The 19,844-nt window shown below is 43.1% G+C and overlaps 1 protein-coding gene across 4 annotated transcripts in view; it reads right to left on the bottom strand.

The window, feature by feature from the left end:
- Positions 1-326: 326 nt before the first annotated feature.
- The window catches only part of cbfa2t2 (CBFA2/RUNX1 partner transcriptional co-repressor 2), a 39,299-nt gene continuing 19,781 nt past the window's right edge, over positions 327-19,844 (bottom strand). For 2 of the 4 annotated variants that reach the window (XM_059329618.1, XM_059329620.1), the window contains exons 2-11: positions 11,729-11,887; positions 11,273-11,514; positions 10,681-10,770; positions 8,045-8,229; positions 7,704-7,957; positions 5,930-6,015; positions 5,249-5,441; positions 3,315-3,383; positions 2,895-3,085; positions 327-2,255 (exon numbers count right to left, since the gene is read on the bottom strand). In XM_059329618.1, the coding sequence (XP_059185601.1) occupies positions 1,893-2,255; positions 2,895-3,085; positions 3,315-3,383; positions 5,249-5,441; positions 5,930-6,015; positions 7,704-7,957; positions 8,045-8,229; positions 10,681-10,770; positions 11,273-11,514; positions 11,729-11,887 (1,832 nt within the window). In that variant the 3' untranslated portion in view covers positions 327-1,892. Of the gene's footprint in view, positions 2,256-2,894; positions 3,086-3,314; positions 3,384-5,248; positions 5,442-5,929; positions 6,016-7,703; positions 7,958-8,044; positions 8,230-10,680; positions 10,771-11,272; positions 11,515-11,728; positions 11,888-14,786; positions 15,321-19,844 lie in introns of those variants that run through there. The other 2 variants (XM_059329617.1, XM_059329619.1) reach the window with 2 other exon arrangements.

The following is a 19,844-nucleotide window of genomic DNA, read 5'->3' on the forward strand; positions in this document are numbered from 1 at the left end:
CTGTGTAATTATATTGAATTTAAATATAAATATGTCCTTTTTTTGCCAAGATTTACACTGACTATACATAGTGGATTAATATATTTTCCACATATATAATATTGATCAAGTACAGTTACTTCTGAGAAATACAGTATAAAAGACATGTATATTCTGTATCGGATATAAGGATTTATCATTCTATATCCATGGACAGATGTTATATTTCATACTTAACTCTTAACTCTATGATTTATAATTGCAGAGTTGACCTTTATATCATCACATCCTCCATATATATATATAATTTATTTATAGTATAGTCAGAGAAGAAAACAAGACAAGTCTGAAGTAAGTCTATTTCTTTATTTCATACTTCATGTCAAGATATCTTTTTTCATATGAAGTTATGACTCATAACAAAAGAACGTGTTTAAAGAACGAAGAAAATCGTGGCTCACAAAATAAAGGCATTCTCTCATAATATTCTTTACAAAGTCATCTTAAAACCAACAGAAACAACGTCTCAGTTGTAACAGCAGAGTATGATAAATCAAAGTTCCTCGCTAACCCTTTGACTTGAACCTAACTGCGACAAAAGAAAAAAAAAAAGAACAGAATGATCTGTACATACAAATACAGTTTAGCTCCTGAGATTCTCCGTGGAACAGTCGCTGCTCGAAACCTGCACCACGGCAATGTAAGCACCAGTGAGAATATACTTCCTTTTTTTGATAATTTTAAATTAAATGAAGCTGATTAAATTGTTCTTTATGATGTATCCTTTTGTTGAAATCTGTGCTTGGAAAAAAGCTGTATTAAAAACCCCTGATGCAAATATTGCAATGGTGGAAGATTTGGAGCATCATCTGACCCAGCTATACAAAACTGGTGACGCGAACAAGTGCCAAAATGAAACTGCAACCAGAATAAAGCCTTAACTTCATCTTCCTGTACTTAATTGGTCCAACCACCATCAACTCTTTCTCTCTTATGAAGATGTCTGACGATCAGAAATGAAAAATAGTAACCAGAGTCCCTAGATAAGCTCGTTATAAAAGTAGATAGGATGCAGGGTTAGTGTATAATTATCTCTTGTTCACAAGGACATTTATGGACAATGACGACGACTCTCTCCCTCCAACTTTGGTGATGCAGAAACAGCTTGAGATACCTGAACACTTCACTTTAATATTGCTTTGACAAAAGTTATCATATGCTGTACAATATTCACTGATGGCACGACCGTTTGACACACGCATTCACACATATGAAAACCGGACAAGAAGTTGGCGAGCAAATATTTATGTATACAGGAGGAGCTGCAGAGACGACTCTTATGTGGTCTGCTGTCAGATTTTTCCTACAGGACGAGAACAGATGCTTTATGGCTGGTACTATTACACTGTTTACATTTTCCAACACCACCTCCCTATCTTATATCTATACACGACGAAGTGAGAATATTGTTTTTGAGGGGGAGGTGTCTTCATACCTCAGTGTTTTTTTTTTAAATCTCCTCTGTCTTTTTCTCATATGTCTCCCTTTCATAACTTTCTCCCCGCGGCCAGAGATAAACTGAGATCAATCGTCAGTTTTTTTTTCCGTCCTTGGCGGATCCAAGATTTGGGTTTTTTTGGACGAAGACAAACACGTTTCCATCTGTTAAGGAGATCTGCTCATCCAATAGATGCATTCGAGACGAGTCCGTCTGTTCTTTGCCAAAGCCAAAGTCCCAGTTGACATATCACTCAAACAGTCATCCATAATCTGTCCTTTTTTATCTGCCAAAGAGAAATGGTGAAAAATCTGTTATCCTAACTTAACCCACAAATAGTTCCCTCTTTCTGCTGATTCAATTCTTCCCCCGGTGAGGAAGAGGATAGGTGATGTCGCTGAGGTCCTTCCCCCTCCTAGTGTCCGTTGGCCTCGGGGGCCGAGGCGGGGGTGGAAGGGGTGGAGGAGCGAGAGGTGACCGAAGCCTTCTCTCCACCAGGACTGGAGACTGAAGGGACGCTGTCGGGGGCCTTGACCCCGACCAGACTGGCGGGAGACATCCCGGCTGCTGCTGCTGCTGCTGCCGCCGCCGCTGTGGCCACGGCGGCTGCCCGGCTCGCAGTGATGGCAGAAACTGACTTGGGTTGAGCCTGAAGTCCCGGGCTGCAGATGAGGTGATGTCTCTCCCAATCTTTGTGCTGGCAGAAGGAGCCGCAGTAGCGAGCTGCGTTGCAGCCGCTGCACGTCTCGCTGGCTTTGCGGCCGCAATTCCAGCAACACTGAGGAAAAAAAGAAAAAGACGACTTTTAGTTTCCACAGGAATGTATGCACAGAAAAGAAGTGTCTCACACGCAGATTATGTGTTTCTGTATAGATAAGTCTCTTCCAAAATAAAAGCTGAAACAAGCTATTAACTAAACTTGAAACCAAACTAACTAAACTCACCTTTTCCATAATTAAAATGAAGCATTTCCAGCACCTTACACCTTTGGAAAATTACATATTTATTTTAGTGTTTGTGTAGCCTTTTAAGACTTACCTAAAACAAATATTTCCAGGCTGGGAAAACTCTTAAAAATAAAGTTTAAAGAATTCCTTTATACCCACAGCTACCAATGTACATTACCATTTTAATTTACCAGCTGTTTTGATGTCTGTTTTGTTTCTCTTAATCTGGAAATTAGCAAGCATTAATTAGTCCTAGCTAGGTATAAAGGACGAGATGAGAGAACCCAAAACAAGAATGTTGTCTCTTAGATGTAGTCATTTGATCAATTTTATTATTTAGAAAAAATGTGATTATAGCAGCTTTAAGTATGACTGTGTACATCTAATTGTAACGTGTATGTAAAAAAAAGAATCTTATGTGCTTTAATGCACAACTTCAAAAAATCCCAATGATCTAGATCGCTGCTCACCTCACTGGAATCCTCCTGTTCATTGATGACCATGATGGCGTCCTCCTTGGCCTTCTTCTTTGCATCAACCAGAGTCTTTTCCATCTTAGCCCTCTCTGAAGCAATCATTTCAAAAGCCTTCTGCTCAGCCTCTGCTACTGCCTTCTGGACCTCATCCATGGCCTGACGCTTCACCTCATTCACCGCTTCCTCTATACATCAGGCAGGACACGTGTGTTAAAATCTCCACAATCACATCAGCTACACAGCACAGGGATTCATGTGTATTCCAAACATTCACATCATTAATCGTCCTCTGTAATCTTCATTAGTGCTTGAATAAAATGCATTATGGTTGCCTTCGTAACTAACAAAACATTGTAAGATTTTCTCCAATTACACAACAATTATTGAAAAATTCTAATTTGATGGTGTTCTTACCAGCTTTCCTCCAGATCTCATCTGTAACGTATGCTGATCCTGGCCGTGGAGCAAAGTCGCGCTGGGAGTCTGCGGGAAAGCAGAGACAGAAGGGATTAGCACCTGCTAAGGCTTATAAAGATATTAAGATGATTAATTGTTGAAATAATGGCTGACTTTGTGACTGACAGCTCAATCAAGGTAACAGGTGATCACAAAGAGAAGCAGTGATATTATCTTTGTCAAGTGCTCTTTTATTTTGTCCTCGATGCAAACAAGTCGGCATATCTAGGCCACACAACCAACGTAATTGTTGTTTATCGGAGTCTTGGACTGATCTGAGATCTGACAGCTTTAGAAGGAATGTGTTTGGCTTGGAGGGAATTGCGGACCAACAAGCTGTGTCAACATTCTGTCTGTTCCCTCAAATGTCTCTCTCTCCCTGCATCTCAATTCATTTCTGCGTCGCTGCTGGGCTCTAGCCTCTCCAACACGGCCACCTGGCTCATCTCCTCGTCCTCCATCTCTTATATCCTCCGTCTCCGCGTTGCAATCTCTCTCTTCCTTCATTTACATCCTCTCTTTTCAACCCAGCCTGAATACACCCTCCCTGCCGCCATTTCCACCCCCACCACACTCTTCCTCAGCCCGAGCCCAGGCAGGCAGGCAGGCAGGCTTCCCGGCTGGGGGCCCAGATGGTGCTCAGGCGAGTCAGCCAGCTCTGGGTCTCTGAGCCTGCAGGACGGCAGGACGGCCCTTCTGTGGCCGATATGGCCGAGGCCAGTCCTGGCACCTGTCTGTGACTATGGACCAGCAGGGGGAAGGCAAGGCTGGCACTCAGAAAGAACCGTGCCAGTACACAGCAGACTGCTGGACTAACTGTGGAGGGACTCACGAACCCCGTGACTTAGCCGCAGTTCTGTTAAGGACCACTAGACGGCATGAAGCGTGTGGAATAGAAGAAAGGCTGTCCTGGTGGGTGTTTCAGGATGTTGAAATCATAATATCTTATTGAGACCAACTTCACATATACACTACCGGTCAAAAGTTTTAGAACACCCCAATTTTTCCAGTTTTTTATTGAAATTCAAGCGGTTCAAGTCAAAAGAACAGCTTGAAAGGGTACAAAGGTAAGTGGTGAACTGCCAGAGGTAAATAAAAAAAGGTAAGCTTAACCAAAACTGAAAAATAATGTACATTTCAGAATTATACAAGTACGGTAGGCCTTTTTTCAGGGAACAAGAAATGGATTAACAACTTAACTCTATGGAGTCTTGGGCTATTTTGTCCATTTTTGAATTATTTTCATGTCTTTGTAAGTAATTTTGTGTCTTTTTTTGGTCATTTTGTGTCTTTTTTAGTCATTTTGTGTCTTTTTTTTGTCATTTTGTGTCTTTTTTTGGTCATTTTGTCTCTTTTTTTTAGTCCTTTAGTCCAACATAAAATGTGATTTTGAATCTTTTTTTTACTTTCAAAACACTATCATGCTCAATAAAGAATTTTAAATGTTGCAAATGTGCATTCATTTCAGAGTACACAGACATTAAACTGCATAATTTTCAATTAAATTCTGGAAAAGTTGGTGTGTTCTAAAACTTTTGACCAGTAGTGTAGGTTCGGGTTTAGTATTCTGACACTGGGATGTATGTGTAACCTCTGTAGTGTGAATTGCTCAAAGTTACACAAATCTCTTTCCAGCATCCAAGACTGAAGCACATCTAGGGTGCTAATTTATATGTAACATTCAGTTCCCCCAAGCATCTTATCATCTGAATCAGTGTATCCAAATTTAAATTCAGGGAACAAATTATATTCACTCGCACGGCAGAAGTTCTCAAAACTTGGGCAAATAAAACTATCTCCATGGTATATAATTCTATCAGGCTAAAAGATTTACAGAATTATAGGTTCCTGTGACTCACTAAAGTAACTGAATTGGGCGTATCGGCACGTACCCGTCTCTGCAGAGTGTGGGCTGTGTGTCTTTGAGAAGGGAGCCGAGCCTGAGCCTCCTTTGCGTGGGTCCTCCTGCTCGCTCGAGCGTCGTCTCCAGTAGTTGAGCTCTTCGCGATCTGACTCCTGGCATCGTCTGAGCACGCTCACAGACCGCCGTGTCTTTTCCACCATGTCCACAATGCAGTTCAGCACCTGGAGGATGAAGATGGACACACGGATATTTATTGGCCCGAGTTTTCTTTCAGCTACTTGTGAGATACCTATATTCAAATCCTAATCACTACGCCTTAACCCTCTGAACTTCAAGCAGCTTCTGAGTGTTTTTGCTCCTATCACATTTTTCTGTGGCCTCATTTTTCACTGCAGCTGATAACAAATTAAATTCTGTTTCACTGTTTCTGGCTATAATAAATAGTGTGATTTTGTAGATTTTTTCAGGAAATAACATGCCTACTCCTAGGGTAAGAACTGTTAGCTGCTATATCATTTCAGGCCAGTATATTAGGTGTTTATTGTTTCTATTAGTAGCAAAACATGAGTTCCAATATGTCCAGATATGCTATGAATGTGTTATTGCTTTCATGCCGTGATAAGTAAATAACTTTTTGGACCAAATTACATTGCACATTCTTTCTATATCACAACCCATTAGCAGTAGTAGTGCCTGTCTGCACACTTACATGGTCCAGATGCCTCCATTCATCAGCCCACTCTCTGTCTGTCAGTCTGTGGTCCACCGGCTCCTCGCGGTAGCCCCCGTTAGTGCCTGATTAAAACACACACAAGACAGACCACAGACCAATGTGATTAACATTCTTTTTTAATGTAAGGGAGGCCACGAGTGACAGTGACTGAAAGGTGTGAATATATCTGTATCTGTGGCACATTTGTGCTCGTTTTAAGACGACAGAAATGACACTTTAAATTTGAGACAGAGAAGCTTCCCTCTTTCCCCATGAAATATCTTGTAATTGTCGTAAATTGGGATTAAATAGTTTCCCCGCATGGGAGAAGAGACGTGACTCAAAGGCAGCACCTTCCAGGATTAAGAGTGACAGCAATGAGGGGAAATGGGGAGCAAGATAGGAAACAAAAGATGTGAGATGGACTGGGGGATTGTGAGCGAGAAAGGGTGGGTGAAAGAGAAAAGGAGAAGCCTGTGATGCAAAACAGACTTCCAGCACCCAGAGCCTGCACACATCTGGAAGTCAGCTGTCAACCTCAACCACACACACACACACACACACACACGCACGCACGCACAAGTCTCCCTTAGCACCTCCCCTCCTGGAGCTCACAGCATTCCAGTAGGGAGACACTCAGGCTGAGTGGAGTGGCTCCACTTCTAAACACAACCAGCCGGTCTGACACTCACTGTGGACCATAACTACCATGAACACACACAAAAGACACACGCACTAATTTCCTGAACTATCTGATTCCAATTCAGCTGTTGCACAATACTATGACTTAAGCAATATCTCATTGTACATTTAACAGCAATAATAGTTTGCACACACAGGCTTCTACTCGAGCAGAGGCCCAAAAACATCCTGATACATGTCCATAGACAGAGACACACAGCGACTACAAAGACACAGCAAACCACAATCTCTTCGAAATGAGTAACAAACAGCCAACAAGAGGCCACATGCACACTAGGCCTGCTGAAAAGAATAATGATCCCCTCATACACACACACACACACACACACACTTTCTAGCCTTCCCCTCAACCTCTTCTCTACTCCTGGTTCTCATCAGTGTTCATCAGTTCAAAGCCACGAGTGTGTGGACTGATGTGTTTATGTGTGTGTGCGTTTGTGCGCCTATGAGTTAAGTGGCGGCAGGCGGGCGGGAGGCTGTCAGACAAGGGACTAAGGCCTCGTAAACACAGCACCTCTACCATGAACATATCAAGGTGTGTTTCTGTTCGTGTGTGTGTGTGTGTGTGTGTCTGTGAGCTACTGCTGTTTCCACTGCATGCTGACAAGCCCCAAATGGAGGGTAGATATACACCAGAGTGGATGCAACCCTCCCTGCCTGGACAGTATGGCTCTGTTTATACACACATGTGGACTCCAGAGATATATATACGGGGACGGCTACACAAACTCAGAGACCACCCGTTGTGGGTCATGGAATATTTGTACGGGTGTCTGGTTTCATGCAAGTGTGTCCAATGCCACTTGCATTCACAATGCTGCGAAGAACCAGATTAAGATGAAAAGGCTTTTGGGTGATTTTGTAGGAATACACTGCCACAAAATGTGGGGGGGGGGATTGAATAAATGACTCAGTTGTTTTCATTTGCTGAACTTTTCCACTAGCAGCAGCCATGACTGGGATTGAACTACTCTTCAGGAATAAATAAAATGTCAGTATTCGTTGACTTCGAAAACCAAATGACTCTAAGAAACCTGTCCAGAAAAATAACTCAATCAGTATCACGTACCAGGCAGTCTGGGCCTGTCTTTGAGCTCGCGGATCTCCAACATGCGCTGGCTGTGCTCGCGGTGGAGGATGTGTGGTGCTGCGATGTCGTCCAGGGCGTAGTGCTGCAAGGGCGGAGGGGTCGGGTGAAGCTGGGCGCTGAGGGGCAGCGGGTGGGCGGGGCTGTGTCTGGGAGCTGGGCTGATGGTGCAGATTCGTTTGGCGGCGGGCTCCATGGCTGGCGGGGGTCGTTCGTGGAAGCCGTTCTCTTTAGCTCTGAAGGAGAGAGGGCAGTTTAACAACAGAGCAGGGGGAGGAAGGCTGTATATACATAAGTCCTCTAATTTATAGCTGTTATCTAACCTGCTGGGGCTGTGTCTCTTAGTGACAGCCTCCGGAGGCTCCATCAGCAGCTCGGAGGAGTCTGGAGAGGAAGCCATGGTGGTGCTTAGCAGGAGATGCTCATGCTGGGACAAGTACTGCGCTGGGGTCTGCTTGGCTGCCCGTGCACAGTGGAGCAGCTCTCTCTGCAGAAGGGGAAGGTTTGCCTGGCAAGAGAGAAAGAAATTAATGAGTTTTCGTTATCATTTTGAGAGAAGTCTAAACACTGGAAAATGAACTTTATTTATCTATGTATAGTATGACTGATCAGTGTTGTACCCAGTTAAAAACTTTAAAGGTACCCAAACCATAAATTCCCAGACTCTCAAAGCCTATTATCTCATCTAAATTGTTATTAAAAATGCAATCGCAAAAAAAAAAAACACTCACAGAATTCATATATTGATAATTATTCATTTATACCCAATATTGACACTTTGTTTTTTTTAACCGGCTGTTTGTATTGACCGTCATTGTTTGTTTTGATCGTGACTAATGAATGCTAATGTCCTCAGTAAGGGATCAAGAGGACTTATTTAGTTATTAGCTATCTTAGCTCGTCTGTTGTGAGAAGGCAGGAGACAAACAAATATGACAACTTGATTATTTCATTTAAATATTAAACAATTTTGGAGATACATGGCTGATTGTGTTATATTGAATTCAAGTATATTCCTAAACTTCCTACCAGTCAGCTTGTCATTAAAATTAAGTGGCCGGATGATGTCAAGCAAGCAGACCAGAACTCCTCGACGGACCACCAGCACACTGTTACTGTAAGAGCTTAGAGACACAGGGTACATGTGCCTCCTGGGGACGACGTTGTAGTGGGAGAAAGGAGGTTTTTAAGGGGGGGCACTGACTCCTTGAGGTCTGGCTCTAAGGCTCAATTTGGGTCTGGGTGTTGTTCTGTGGCTGCCTCCATGGTGGCTGTGGCTTCCCTGACTCAAATAGAAAAAAGGCTGAGTTTTCGAAGCTGCTGCTGAAGTTGGTTACATAGCACAAGACGCTCCTCGCAGCGTAGACATGCACGGCGATACAGAGGCTTATAAACGTAAAACATTTCATAACAAATCATACGCAGGCTCGGCTTCTCCCTCATTCCTCAACTTCTCTTTTTTATATATATTTATCTGCGACTGTCTCCATCCTATCTTTCCATCTCGCTTTTGTTCCCTGCATTTCCCTAATTAGGAACAGACTCTGGTGTGTTTGCAATTACACCGCTTCCTCACTCCCTCATTCTCCCTCTTCTTGAGCAACCGACTAAATAACCATGCCGTTCTCATTTTGTGACTCTGACCTCCTTCTATTATGTGGCGCTTTCAGCCATTATCTTGCAGATTCTGTAAACCTAGGCCCCCTTTCTCCTCTAATCTTTTCTTCTCTGTCTCAAGCGGCTGCGGCATCTCTCCCTATTGGTGTACCTTCTTCTTCGGAGATGCTGATACATCTGCTTACGGTCTACTCTTTGTGACACCCCTTGTGCTCTTATTTTGCCAGTCTCCCATGCTCCTCTGCCTCCCTTCTTCCCCTGGGGGCCCCTGCTAGCGGACACATGTGCTGTGTGTCAGTTGAGCAGAGGGATCTCTGGGGTTCAGCGGGGCGGATGCTAGATTGGCGGCGCCTTGGCAGCTGAATGCTCTTTTAACGGGACAGCGGCTCCATATGGCACACTGAAGCCCATAAAAAGGGAAGGGAACACTTTATAGGCATGTTTCACACTTCCGAGTTCCCACTTTTCCCTCTCTCCTCCTCACCCACTTCTCTCTCTTTTCCACTTCCTCACCCCCTGACTTTGTCCCATCTGTCCATTTCTCCCCAACTCCTTTTCTCTCTCTCTCTTTTTTTTTTAAAGACAGCCTACTCACAAGGAGTTGGAATTAAGTTGTGGGGACCCCACCCCCTCGTAATAAATTAGTAGGAGGGGAACAGAGGTTTCTTGTCTCGGCGCTCTCAGGCAGACAGATGGAGGGGCTCCAAAGGTGAGTAAGAGGTAAGTGTGGAAAAAGAGCAGATTTCAACCGCTTGAAGTTACAGCAGTACAACTGACTGAAGATTTATGGGCTGCTTTACCGAGGGGAGCTCCTAAAAAGTATACTCTTGTGCACTCCCTTGGTTACAAAAGGGCTCGAGAGGCTGTTTAACACACACACACACACTCATCTGTTGCTTGTCAAGTCAACACGCAAGTCTTGATAGCTACTTTGAACTGCAAAGAAGCCGTTTATTCAATTAGAAAACCTACACAGATGCCTATTTATAGACGACGGCATTGTATCCTAGAAACACATTAATAAAGTTTAATGAGTCTATAACTTTTCTATCGTGACTCACAAGCTCTGAATTGATAGACTATTCAGATCATGCTGAAAGAGTGTTATGTTGATGTCAAGGATCTTCTCTTTATCACTTATTATTCTGTGGTTAATAACGCGGCATTGGTTGACAACCTCCGCAGAGAGAAATGTGGGGGATTTTGCAGAAGCAATAGATGATTGTGACAGGCTAGAGGCGGGAAAAAAATATGGCTACAAAGGGGAAAAAAAGGAAGTAGTCCAACGGAATAATGCAAAGCAAATATGGGGAGAGAGAGGTGAGGCTGGTTATGTGTTTACCTTAAGAAAAGGAATAACAAAGGGCCGCAAGGGGAAGTTGGTGGCCTCTTGAAGCCGTGAATGGAACTCCTCAATGGTGACTGTTGAATTCTAGGAGACAGGGAAAGTGAAGTTCAATGAACAAGTCAATCTAAGGAAAGGCAAAATGCCAGATACAATTGCTAAAAAAATATCTCTAAAGGTATAACAAAAACTATCCAGATCACAAGGCAAAACATTTGGTAAAAAAATAAATAAAAGCATTTTATGTGCTAAAATATAATTTTGAATTAAGTATGGTTTGGCACAGATTGTCACAATTAACAAAAACACGATTATATTAATATATTTTTACAATGAAAATGAGAATCATTGTGCAAAACTAATAATTTTGTCCTATATTGTGATTCATATATCAACTGCAATATCTGTCAAAATAATAAAAATTCAAGATTTTTTCCAAACTCTGCAGCCCTCATCCAAAACAAGTGTGCATCTGTGATTGTCTTTACCCTTTCTTTGAGCTGGGAAGGAGGAGCTAAGTTTGAATTTAAAAAACAGTAAGCAACAATTCCTGCATAGAATGCCTTTAACATGATAACAAAGAACTCACCACGAGGGCCAGAACCAGGCTTCGGACACTGTCTCCAATCTCAGGAGAGATGTCGTTGCCAAACTGCTGCAGCGTGGTCAGGAAACGTTTCAGCTTGCTCAGCTGGCGAGCCCCACAGGTGGCCGGCAGCTGCTGGTTAGCCAGCGATGAGGAAGAGGAAGAGGACGGTCCGTTGCTGTAGCGCTGCGGTGGAGACGGCACTGCATTCAGGGTTGGTGGGGAATGATGATTCCCATTGGTCACTGGGGAGGAAACATGAGATAAGGACAGGGGAAATTAAAATGAACCCTGATTAGAGTTGGCAAATGCTTTGATCCCCCTTATGAGACTATGGATACCATCTGCCAAAAACACAAACTGTGAGGTTGAAATGGAAACTGAAGTAACGTCACAGGCTTGCTGTTGATAGAGTAAAAGGAATCCTGCCCACAAAAAGAATTCAAGAGTGATCCTTACATGCTGTGGTGGAGAAGGAAGCCGGCCGAGGGCCGCTGGGGTTGACAGAAGGCAGGGGTGGCATCGTGGAGCTGGCGCTGCTGCTGGGGGCTGATCTGGAATGAGTCTTAGCATCCACAGGAGAACCGGGCATGGCAGGGCTCTTCTTCTCTCTACTGTCTGCAGAGAGAGAAAAAGGGGGAGAGAGGTCAACTGTGGGTCAAAAACTGGAATGCTTTTAAAAAAAGTTATTGCCACATTGTTTCTACATGTCGTGAACAGAACACACAAATACGCACAAATTAGGTTTTAAAAGACAACCATTCTATTGAAATTCCCAAAAAGAAATGAAGGAATTTAACTCCACGCGATGAATAAACGAGCAAATAAAAAAAGACCACATTTACGTTCGCTATCAGCTAAATGGTTTAAATCAATGCAAAAGATTCTATAGCCACAAAAGAAAACAAAAGTGCCCACCCCCAACCCACTTCACATCACACAGCACATACTGCCAAGGCATCAACCGCCCTGCCTCCCCCCCATCAAAGAGCCAGATGTCTTAAGTTTAGCCCCTCACTCCCAACTATTCAGATCAATAACAGAAGAAATGCTGAAGAAGCTTATTGTGTGGGAGAAGAATACCCCCTCATTTAGTCCCCCAACAAATGGGGGGTAAAGAAAAAGACAGGGAGAGAAAGGGATGGGGTTATTTCACGCTTTACTAACAAGATCGGCAGAGCTTTTGAATGTTAAACGCAACTTCTCAATATGCTATTGGGGCTGAATGAGACCACCAGATAAGGGGTATGGAGAAAGTGAAATGGGGGTGTGGCGGTGGGGAGATGTGGGATCAGAAGCCGTCTTTGTCTCCGGGAGATCCATGAAGGCTGGGTCCCGTCTCCATTTAGAGTGGATCAGACTTTTCTAACTGCTTCAAGAATGGACGATTAATAGACAAGCATGGTCTTGCAGGTCATGGGTCAGAAGAGAGCAGCTTTTTAAATGTGGTTTCATGGTTTTAGGGCTTTGGCTTCAATGGCACCCTTTATATCATTTTCACAGCTATGAACTCTGCATGGCCTTGAGCCACAGGGTCCCAGTTTATAAAGGCTTAAGTTGGAAGGTTTAAGCCGTCAGAATGTAACTCGTGAGAACTCAAAAGGAGGAATTACACCCGCCGAATGAATAAACAAGCATTTTAGATTTTGTGAGTGCAAAAATATAGAGAAAAAGTGAGCGAATATGCAAGCAACATAAAAGAAACTTTGACAACAAATCTCTCAGCCCTGCTTATCTCTCCTAGAATCTAACTGCACACTTTCTCAATCTGTCAAGTCTGCAACTCATTATACAGCTTTGACTGTTCTTCCTTCTGTTTTGCAGTCTTGTTCTTCACCCTTTCATTTTTTCTCAGCCCTGTGGCCTGCCTGCCATCGCTCCACCTGTTCACCAACATAGGGGGCAGGAAGAAGGGATCTATGCAGACATTTGGACTGTCATACCCACCACACACGCGGTCTGCCAGTGCACCGCAGGAAGCAGCCTGCAGCACGCACACACACCGGTTCCAAAGCTCTGCACACACTCCATCCGTATGGCCAGGAAATTAGACTGACATCTCAATAACAGAATCAACGGGGCATATGGCCTTAGTGTCAAGACTGTTACCATGTAAACAACTTTATATATACACACACACACGAGCATGTAGCTTGTGCTATACAGTAGTACTGCACGGAAATGTATTCACAAGTTCATCATCAACAGTTCTCCACTGGCAGTGAACAGTAGTTTTATGTCCAACTCAAGCAGCAAACTCCGGGACTAAAAAGTGTGGCCAATTTGGAAGTTCTTTTAAATAGCCAGCGGGGGGCGACTCCACAAAAATATGTCAGATTGTATGAAAGTCAATGAGAAAAGGACCCTACTTCTCAATTGATTTATTACCTCCGTAAATATTTTCCTAAAGAGTTCATGATCTTGATAGCTTGTTTCAAGTCTACTTCAATACAGCATGATGTTATTTTATATGGTCACATTTAGAGTTAAACGGGGTATATTTTTGGGCAAGGCTATATTGTTTTTTCAGTTCATGAAAGTTACTTGCAGCATTTTAGTCATCTAAAAATGTCTTTCTGTTGCACTAAAACACACTCTAACGTGTCTAGTATTGATTTTTAATGTACCTTGCAAACCAAGGTAAAGATATACATAGCATCCTCCTCCCAGGCTCCATCCTCAAAATATGGTCACTTCTGGTTCCAAAAAACCAACATTTCCAAACTCGAGCCCTCAAAAAACATAGTCCGTAAACCAGTGGGTGACATCACAGTGACAATGTCCACCCCTTTTATAATGTCAATATATAGTCCAAATTAAACATCCGTGTAAAGCTTCTTGATACACTTGATATTGTATTTGAGTGACAGGTACACATAATGCCAAAGGTTATAAACATGCACAACAGATGCAAACATATGGTACATATGTCTCATTGTGCCTCCCATATCAGCATGGAAATTCTGCCACAGCTGTGTTCGTGCAATCTTAAGATGTGCCGTGGTCTGTCGTTAGCTGTGCCAGAGGTAATGGCCAAAACAGGAGACATCAGGTGTCTGTGCATGTAGTGCTGACAGCCCACAGAGAATTGCCTCTGCTTGTCAATTAGATGGCGTACATAGCTGGATGACTTCATCTGGCTTGCGAGCACCTGAGTCCTTCCTATATAGTCACAGGACTGTCAGGGGAGGCAGCTGTTACAGCAACCACAAAACACACACACACACACACACACAAAACACACGCAAAGTGTACAAAGTGTCTAATGTTAACTCAGGTGAATGTTGGCTTAGAGCAGGATGTGGGGTGTTTGTCTGGTCTAAATGCCACCTGTCATCTTTGCTCTAATGGAACAAAGGCAAGGTAAAGCTCCACACTACACATCAACAGGATTACATGGATGCCTTGATGCATAGACAACGCTTTGAATCAAATGGGATAACACAGTGAGAAGACCAATGCAAACTGAATATATTGCAGGAAACCAACAAATTGAAAAATAATAACTTCTTCTCACCGCTCCATGCTGCTGTTCTACCTATTATCTTCTCTCATCTCTTTTCAAACTGACAATATAAATATTAAGTTGATTGCTTGTTGATTACTCAAGCTTACTTGTTTGCTTTCTGCGACAGTTGTTGTATTTCAGGGATGGAAAAATAGTATGCATCTGTGGTGATGGCGGTTGTTGCTAGCCAGGTGTTCCTTGTTTGTTCAGCTTCAGGTGACACTCGTTTGCATTAAAACATTCGATCGGCTTTAATTGCCTCTGCCTCTGCAGGTGATGATTCCAGAGTGAGGCTCAGAAAGAGAGAGATAAACAGAAGAGGGCTATTCTGACTGAGCCACTAATGTGACTAAAGGCTATCTGTTAAATAATGAAATTGGAAACGACAAGACAAAAAAAGTGCAAATAACACTCCTTTACTTTTTTACATGAAGTGGAGATGGATAACCTACTTTGAGTCAGTACAAATAAATTGCACGATGTGATGTATAAATAAATGTGTTCAGTGTTAGCGTTTATTAAGCTCGTGGTTGAACTATGAGCTTAAAACTCTCTGGCGGCTGTGAGTCGTGAAGCATGTGTGTGCAAGGGTGTGTGGTGATGTGGGATTGTGTGTGTGCCCGTGCCGCACTGCTATCTCTGTGCTGTCATTGTGGATGAGGTGAGAGAGGATGTAACACAGGCCTGGCTAATTTATCAGAGAGTGAAAAGACAATTTGCGGCATGTGCAATGGTACAACTATGTAGGCCCAGAAGATATGTTAACACCCACAGACAGCAAAGTGAAGCAAACCTTAAAACAGCTGGTTGAAAGGAATACTGATGAATGTTTTCTTAGCAGGAGGTAGACCAGAACATGAAGATAGGACATGTTGGATACAATCACTGGAACAACAGGGAAACCAAGCTAGCTAGCTAACCTAGCTTCATAAAAATACCTTACATCAACTTTAAAGCTCTCAAAAATCCATGTTGTATCCTGTAGAAAACAAAATTGAAGTGTTTGAGTTAGCTTAGTTGTAGCTTTCTGACCAACAACTATAAACACAGCATCTAATCATTTCCTAACACTGAACAAAACCTTGTGTGTTTTGGTGGCTAGCTTGGCAGCTAACAAGTCAAAACATGTAAATAGGAGAGAGTCAGGCTCGTTTTTCCTCTTTTTGAGGAGAGTAAGCTTTTTCGTCTCGTTCTACTCTTTGTGACAACCTAGACTACCGTACATATACTACGCAATGAGGGCACAGTACTTAAACTTTCTAGCTCTCTAAGAAACAGCTAGCATCCAAAAATGTCAGTGTGGGGAATCCCGCTGGCTGACTGTTAGAGCGCTTACCACTATGATTTAGTCCTATTCGCATTGGGCTGCAGCGGGTTGTAAAAACAATGTTGGTGTATTCCTCACACCCAAACTCAACAAGAAAATAAAATCTACACATTATCAGCAATGAAAACATTAGCTCAAGAGCAATAGATTTGAAAATGAACTAGATTATTGTGGGGGAAAACAGGCAAGAATAAACAACAATGTGGTGTGATATGCAGGGAGAGGAACAAATTAAAGAGAGACAAGAGAGAGAGAAAAACTGAGGAAGTGTCTTGAAGCTCAGGGCAAAAAAAGGACAAGCTAACCGCTCCCTTAGCACTCATGCAACTGATGGGCAATTCTTTCTCCTCCTCCTCCTCCTCCTCCTCCTCCTTCTGTACCATATGGATCTAATCGGCCAAGAGCTGGCCAGCTGGGACCTCCAACAGTCACCTGTGAGGGAGGAGGAGGGGGGTGCAGAAGGGACTGCTGGAGCCTTCTAAGCCAGGCAGCCCCTCCTCCACACACACACACACACACACACACACACACACACACACACACACACGTTACTGCCTTCCCTCCAAGGAGTGGAGGAGGACGTGGAGGGGAGGGGTGGGGAGGCACGAGGCGACTGAATGCAAGCGAGTGGACTTAAATGCTGGGGAGACAAAGGCTGCACCTGGTCCCCGTCCATCCACGCACACCACCACAATAGAGCACACATCTGTTCCTCTATCCTGCGCTCCCTCCTGACCTCCACCCACACACACAGACAAACACACACACACACACACACTGCAAAGACAAGGGTGCATGCACCAACACTCGCACAACACATTCACTTATAAAACGGATAATTCAGCAGTGCATGGTGTCTCTCAGTGTCACGATGTCGTTATAACCTCATAGTGAAATGACAACTTCAAGGACTTAAGTATTTTAGAGGCTTTTAGGTGTGTGCAGGGTGTCAAATGTCTGAAAATCAGGAGACACGTGTCCCCTCTGCTTATTTCAATCAACTTAATTTATACTATTGCTCTCTTGGGACTCACACCTCCTCAACTGTTGCCACGATACAGTGGCCTCACTTCCACGTAAGCGCTCAGCAGATAATTTTCACAATATGCAATATCATGACAATAAATATATTAGGTCATTTCAAATATTATTTTCAAATTAAGTTATGTATCAAATCCCTCGTGAAGACAAAAGTTACATATATTATCGCGTTAACACTTTTATTGACCATGCAAAAGTTTTAAACAGGCACTTAATAAGAAATTAGTCTGCAAATAAGAGGCGCCAGAGGTGGAGAAGGAGGGATGCAAGTCGGGAGGATGGGAGGGAGGGAATAACAAGGATAGAAAATACTGTTTTCATTTGGTTTCATCAGAAAGACAAGCCTGGTTGTCAGACTCAGAGCCAGGCTGTTTTTCTTGGCTCTCATTACTACCTTCCAGCCCCATAGACTACATATTTGGACAAAACCCAATGTCAACACTCTGCGCCTTACTCTGCTAGGGAGGGGAGAGATGGGGAAGTGGCAAGGTTGACAGTAAGGGGAGAAAGATGTATACATAGACAGGGAGTGAAAGGGGGGGGTACCTCTGGAGATAAAGAGAAATGTACTTGCAGGTGAAGAACGGGACATTGTGATTTTCAAGGCATATATGTGAAGAATCAGAGATGTGCTCCTGAAGTGAACTCGTCACATTTCCCTGTGACAGCGAAAGAAGCCCTTGCATGACTTTGTCATTCAGTGAGATAATTACAATAACATTGCTGAAATCCAGAATGCCACATGGTGAAAAAAATGGGACCCGGGGATGGAAATGTACTTAGTGAGAAAACGAAAGAGAGGACGGCAAGGCAGACAGACGTCTTCCATAAAAAGTAAGAATGAGCAGTAAAAGAGGCACAGCGATGTGATTCTGGAAGCAGAGGAGGGAGAGGAGGTTTGGCAGAGGCTGGAGAACGAGAACGGACAGTGTCCACGTGTACATGAGGTCAGACCGCAGGGAGAATATACTGGATTGGATTTTAAGTTAGAGACTTTACACTCCAAAACACTACAGTCAAAGATAAATCATGTCGCAATTTCAGGGTTGGGAAGTTCTTCAGCCCCATTACCATATCAGCATGAGAAACTGCAGTGAAAAATATCTGGATCTTAAAAGAAGAACAAGATATAATATAAACCTGTAGTATTATTAAGAGACTTATTAAGAGAGAGAATAGAACATTGTTTCCAATGGCTACACGACATGCACTATATTTTAATCATCCCTTTCAATAATTTGGCTTGCATTTAATACACAACTTGACTACTGCATCAACCATTACCCACCTAAAAAGTTTATTGTGGAAGTGAGATATGCATGTCGCTGTGTTCAGCCCTCCATCATATGCTCCAAATTTGCCATCAAAACGTTGAAATCCCCTGGATTAAAGGAATAAACTAATACTAATCAACAGCAGCACCTAGTTCTCAACTCTAATTTTCTTATTACTCCTAGATCTTATCTGTATCCCAGAAAAAAATTACAAGCAGACAAGAAAGCCCATGTGTAGAGCAAATGTAGATTCAAAGTAGTAAAAAATTAATTGTGTTTGACACCCATGTGTAGCTGCATTTGGCCTCTGTCACAGGCTCAAAAGGATGTGTTATTCAGAGTGGCACAAACTTTTAAAGCAGACACACGCCTGCGTCACACAGCTGAGCCACGAGGGATAGAGCTGCAAGTGGATGTGTGTCATCATATGTGTGGGTGTGTGTGTTGGCCCCATTTACCAGGTGTTGGCTTTGTCATCAGCTTAGTGGAGAGAGGACAGTTATCCCTGAAGTAACACACACACTCACACACCTGTGAAATGGCCTGCCTTAGGCACACGTACACACACCCACACAAATAACAACTGTGACAAAACAGAGACAATTCAAATCTGTCAATCATGACCTCGAAGCTCAAAAGCTGTGACTCACACACTCACACACAAATATGTAGACTTTCTCACACCGCTTCATTTCTCTGAGGGCCAATAGATTATCTGCCTATCTGGTTACAACCCTTCTCACCTCTCCATAACTAATTGGTTTGCCCGCCCATCAATCACCACATTCTGGTGAGTCTTTAAACCCAACACTGCAAAGTGAAAAACAATCAGCTTTATGGAGGGAGGACGGCATTCAAATAAAGTTGTGTTATCCTTATTTTCCTTTTTTCTTCCCATGTTTTTCTCAAGTCGAAACAAAATCACATGATGTCAGAACAGACTTATAGAGCTCCCCCGACACACAGCGAAGATGTATATCATCATGTGTGTCTGGAGGATTAAGACTGGGTGGCTCCTATACATCATAAACCCAGACAATCAAGTTAACCTGCAGCCAGGCAAAATACTGTTTTTCCTTAGCTCGGTGCGTCGGTACATACGCAGACACACGCTCTGAACTAGTAAGTTACAGTAGTCCATAAAACAAAATACGAGCTCGAGACATGAGAAAACAAAGCAAGCATTAAGACTGGCCTGTTTCAGACCAGGTGTCAGAGGCCTCAACAGCCAAATGGCCTGGGCTCGGGTCCAACCAGATGTTGCTATCACCAAGGGCCATACTGAAGACATTTACACGGTCTTTCTTGATCCAGATGAGAGCAATGGCGCAATGACTCTGCAGGCTTTGTGTTTAGGTTCATCTGAAGAACTTTGGTTTTAGATTTTAGGCAGTTCGCTGAAATGTATCCAGAGATTTACAGTGA

The sequence above is a fragment of the Centropristis striata genome, chromosome 3, assembly GCF_030273125.1.
Source record: "Centropristis striata isolate RG_2023a ecotype Rhode Island chromosome 3, C.striata_1.0, whole genome shotgun sequence".
NCBI lineage: Eukaryota > Metazoa > Chordata > Actinopteri > Perciformes > Serranidae > Centropristis > Centropristis striata.